The sequence below is a fragment of the Phragmites australis genome, chromosome 4 (genome assembly GCF_958298935.1).
Source record: "Phragmites australis chromosome 4, lpPhrAust1.1, whole genome shotgun sequence".
Classification (NCBI taxonomy): domain Eukaryota; kingdom Viridiplantae; phylum Streptophyta; class Magnoliopsida; order Poales; family Poaceae; genus Phragmites; species Phragmites australis.
The window spans coordinates 21,861,158-21,866,173 of record NC_084924.1 but is presented as its reverse complement, the minus strand read 5'-3'; the positions used below and the strand labels follow the sequence as shown (position 1 = coordinate 21,866,173).

The 5,016-nt window shown below is 40.6% G+C and overlaps 1 protein-coding gene across 1 annotated transcript; it reads right to left on the bottom strand.

Moving 5' to 3' along the window:
- Positions 1 to 866, bottom strand: LOC133914267 (uncharacterized). Its single transcript, XM_062357391.1, has 2 exons — positions 716 to 866; positions 1 to 625 (listed from the first exon to the last, which is right to left on the bottom strand). Exon 2 carries the CDS (start codon positions 557 to 559, stop codon positions 23 to 25), a length of 537 nt encoding a protein of 178 aa, XP_062213375.1. The 5' UTR covers positions 560 to 625; positions 716 to 866; the 3' UTR covers positions 1 to 22.
- Between the last annotated feature and the right edge of the window lie 4,150 nt (positions 867 to 5,016).

Below are 5,016 nucleotides of genomic sequence, written 5' to 3'. Positions count from 1 at the left end.
TCTGATACAGTGCCTTCATATGCTAAATGCCTTTGGGTAAACCGTCATTTCTGAGAATCATAAAAGAAGAATATGAAAGTAGCATATTTCCTGAGATATCAGAATTAGATGAATAAAGGTTAGCATTCACCTGGGCTTGCATTTCCTTCTCTAGTTTCTTAGACCTGCTTCTAGTGATTGGTCCTACAATGTCATTAGCACTTGTATCAGATTTGGATATTGGATCCTTACTGGACATGTCCTCATTAGCCTCCCCCTCTTGAAAAGGAGTCGTCCTCGACTCAGCTCCTCCAAAAAATGGAAGTAAGTCTTTGACATTGAACGTTGCACTGACATCAGTGTAATTTGATGGTAACTCGATCTTGTAAGCATTATCATTTATTCGTTCAAGTACTTTGAAAGGCCCATCTCCTCTTAGGGATAACTTATTCTTGCGTTTTTGAGGAAATCGCTCCTTACGAAGATGTAACCACACAAGATCACCTGGTTGAAATGTAACCTTTTTCCTGCCCTTGTTGGCCTGTTTTGCATACTGAAGTGACTTCTTCTCAATGTTCATCCTCGTCTCGACATGTAAGCTCTTGATTATTTCTGAGCGCTTGGCAGCATCCAAATTCACCCTCTCCTGCAATGGTAGGGGCAAAAGATCTATTGGAGTATGGGGTTTAAAACCATAAACAGTTTCAAAAGGACAGAAATTAGTGGTGGAGTGTACCGCCCTGTTATAAGCAAACTCAACATGAGGAAGGCACTCCTCCCACAACTTTAAATTCTTCTTCAAGATAGCACGTAGCAGTGTTGATAAAGTACGATTGACAACCTCAGTTTGACCATCTGTTTGTGGGTGGCATGTAGTCAAAAATAGTAACTTGGTTCCCAGTTTACACCACAATGTCTTTCAGAAATAGCTCAAAAATTTTGTATCACGATCAGAAACAATTTTCTTCGGTACTCCATGTAAACGGACGACCTCCCTGAAAAATAAATCAGCTACATGTGAAGCATCATCAGTCTTATGACATGGAATAAAATGGGCCATCTTTGAAGACCGATCAACTACAACAAAGATAGAATCCCTCCCCCTCTGAGTCCGAGGTAATCCAAGAACAAAATCCATAGAAATGTCTTCCCACGGTACGCTAGGAATAGGTAACGGAATGTATAAACCATGAGGATTGAGGCGAGACTTAGCTTTCAAGCATGCTGTGCATCTCTCGATATGGCGCTGGACATCACGCCTCATGTGAGGCCAAAAGAAATGGTCCGAGAGCATCTCTAGGGTCTTCTTAACTCCAAAATGGCCAGCTAAACCACCGGCGTGTGCCTCCTGTAAAAGAACACTACGCACAGAACAAGCTGGAATACATAACTTTTTAGCGCAGAACAAAAATCCATCATGTATATAAAACTTTTCTGAACCTCTCCCTTCAACACACTTAGAAAATACATCTTTAAAATCAGAATCATCAGAATAAAGTGTTTTAACAGATTCAAGACCAAGCACTTTATTTTCGAGTTGAGTAATCAAAGCACATCTTCTTGATAAAGCATCAGCAACAATATTATCCTTACCTTTCTTATGTTTTACAACATAGGGAAATGTTTCAATGAATTCGATCCATTTAGCATGACGACGATTTAACTTTCCTTGACTTTTAAGATATTTCAATGCCTCATGATCAGAATGGATAACAAACTCTTTAAGCCATAGGTAATGTTGCCAATTTTCCAAGACACGAACTAAGGCATAGAGTTCTTTATCATAAACAGAGTAATTCAGATGTGGACCACTTAGCTTTTCAGAAAAATATGCAACAGGTCTTCCCTCTTGGAGTAACACACCTCCAATACCAATTCCACTAGCATCACACTCAATTTCAAAAGTCTTACCGAAATCTGGTAGTTGTAGTAGTGGTGCTTCACAAAGTCGTCTTTTTAACTCTTGGAAAGCTTCTTCTTGTTCTGCTCCCCACTTGAATGGAATATCTTTCTTTGTCAAATTGTTCAAAGGTGTAGCGATTGTACTGAAATCTCTCACAAATCGGCGGTAAAAACTAGCAATGCCATGAAAACTTCGAACTTGGCTCACATTTGCAGGTGTAGGCCAATCTTTTATTGCCTTGATTTTCCCTTCATCCACTTGTATTCCCTGTGATGTGTCAACAAAACCAAGGAAAACAACACGATCTATGCAAAAGGTGCACTTTGCAATATTACCATACAACTGTTCAGCTCGCAAAACTGCTAATACTTGACGAATATGATCAATATGTGAGTCCAAAGATTTACTGTAAATCAGGATATCATCAAAATATACAACCACAAACTTGCCAATAAAAGATCTCAAGACATGGTTCATTAAACGCATAAATGTAGAAGGTGCATTAGTCAAACCAAATGGCATGACTAACCACTCATACAACCCAAACTTTGTCTTGAAAGCGGTTTTCCATTCATCACCAGGTTTCATACGGATTTGATGATAACCACTATGTAAGTCAATTTTGGAGAAAATGACAGATCCACACAACTCGTCTAGCATATCATCAAGCCTAGGAATGGGATGACGATATCTCACAGTAATAGCATTAATGGCACGGCAATCAACACACATTCTCCAAGATCCATCTTTCTTAGGTACCAAAAGCACAGGAATAGCACAAGGAGAAAGAGACTCTCGCACGTACCCTTTATCCAGAAGTTCTTTTACCCGCTTTTCAATTTCCTTTGTTTCTTCAGGATTTGTATGATATGGTGGTCGATTCGGAAGAGTTGCACCAGGAACCAAATCAATTTGATGCTCGATGCCGCGAATAGGAGGAAGACCAGGTGGCACCTCATCAGGGAACACATCTTCATAATCCTGTAATAAATTAAGAACAGCACTAGGCAATATAGATGTTAAGTCATTAGTTTCAGCATGTTCCTTGTACAAGAGTACAAAGAATGGTGTTGTGGCATTTCTCACATCTCTCAAATCACTCTTCCTCACTAACAAACACTCATTTTTTTGTTGAACTCGTGTGCTGTTGTCAGTAGGCTTTTTGGAGTAGGATGGCTTAGGATCCGCTCTCTTACCATTGTGGTTCTCACTCAATTGTCTTTTCTCACTCTCCTCTCTCTTTTTCCGAGCAACATCAGAAGCATGGATTTCCTCCGGCGATAATGGAACCAGAACAACTTTTTTCTCTTTATGCACAAATGTATGCTTATTAGAGCGACCAAAATGTATAGAGTCCACATCAAATTGCCAGGGACGCCCCAACAGTATGTGGCATGCTTGCATAGGAACAACATCACAATCCACCTCATCATGATAATCACCAATGGAGAATGATAACCTCACCATGGAGGACACTTTGACAGTTCCTGAATTATTGAGCCATTGCATATGATACGGATGTTGATGACAGCGTGTCTGCAAACCAAGCTTCTCAACAAGTAGTGCACTTACAATATTATTGTAACTGCCACCATCAATGATAAATCGACATACCTGCCCTTTCACTTTGCATCGTGATTGGAACAAGTTATGCCTTTGTCCTTTCTCAGCTGCGACCAACTGTGTAGAAAGAACACGACGAACCACCAAAGAATGATTTGATATATCCATGTCATGGAACAAACTTGAAGAAGTAGATTGGAGAGATGGAGTAGATGAAAAAGACAATAGTGGCAACTCCTCGCCTACTTCAGGGACACAAATAACCTTGTCTACTATTGAATGAGTGCTCAGCAATACAGGAGCAGAAATATCAGCTTCCAGATCACTCAAATCAGCAAAAAGAGCATCAAAATCAGCATGAGTAATATCTTGGGCAATATCTGGAGTGGTAATTGATGGACCACTCAGCGCACCAACAAACTGAAATGATGGGCGTGCCAAACAATTCAGGCTCAACTCACAGTCACCGTCCTCAGCCTCATACTCATAAGTCTCCATATTCTCATCTTCTGAAAGTATGTCATCTTGTGCGTCCTCTGTATCACTTTGTGAATCATATGAACCATCAACAAGAACGATAATAGTACGATGATTAGGACATTCAGCTTGTTTATGGCATGTCCACCACACTTAAAACACTCAATGTTACTTGTCTTCTTCTTGCTATCGGAATGAGAAGAAGTAGAACGATTGAAAGGTGCTTCTTTGTTCTTTGCCTCAAATGGCTTTGCTGTTGACGATGCTTGATGTGAAGGTGTAAAAGGTGCACGAAATGCAGATGATCGCGATCCAGCACCTTGCTACTGTGGACGACGCCAGGGAGCTGAAGTATTACCAACTGCAACAGTAGCTCGACATTGAGAAGATTCGGAAAGAATCTGTCGTTCTGCCCGCTTAGCAAAATGAACTAACTCAGTCATATCAGTGTAACTTGTCATGTCCACCTTGTTTGCAATCTGTTTGTTCAGCCCAACTAAGAAACGAGCCATCTTGGACTCTTCATCTTCATTGATCATTGTAAGAAGTAGGCACATTTCTATTTCTTGAAAATACTCATCAACAGTGCGATCTCCTTGGACTAAACGCTTTAGCCGCAAATGCAATTCACGAGTGTAATATGCAGGAACAAAACGTCTCCTCATCTCTCGCTTCATTTCTTACCAAGTGATATAATAATGTCCTACACGGTGGAATTCAGCACGGACTTGGTTTCACCAAGTGACAGCATAGCCTTTAAACTCAATTGCAGCAAGCTTTGCTTTCTTTTCTACAGAATATTCATATAAATCAAATATTTGATCCACCTTGGTTTCCCACTCAAAATAAGCATCAGCATCCTCTTTTCCTGTGAATGAAGGGATGGACACTTTAACCTTTCCCAAACCATCATCATCACGACGTCGTTCAGGAGCACCACGCAGTCTGGCACGACGACCATCTTGACCAGCAAAAGGGCGCGTAATCGTGATGACGACCAATATGTTCACCATGTTGATGGTCATCATAGTCTATGAAGTCTGGATCATCATAACCAGCATGTGCAATAGGAACTCTGCGGGCACGACCAACAA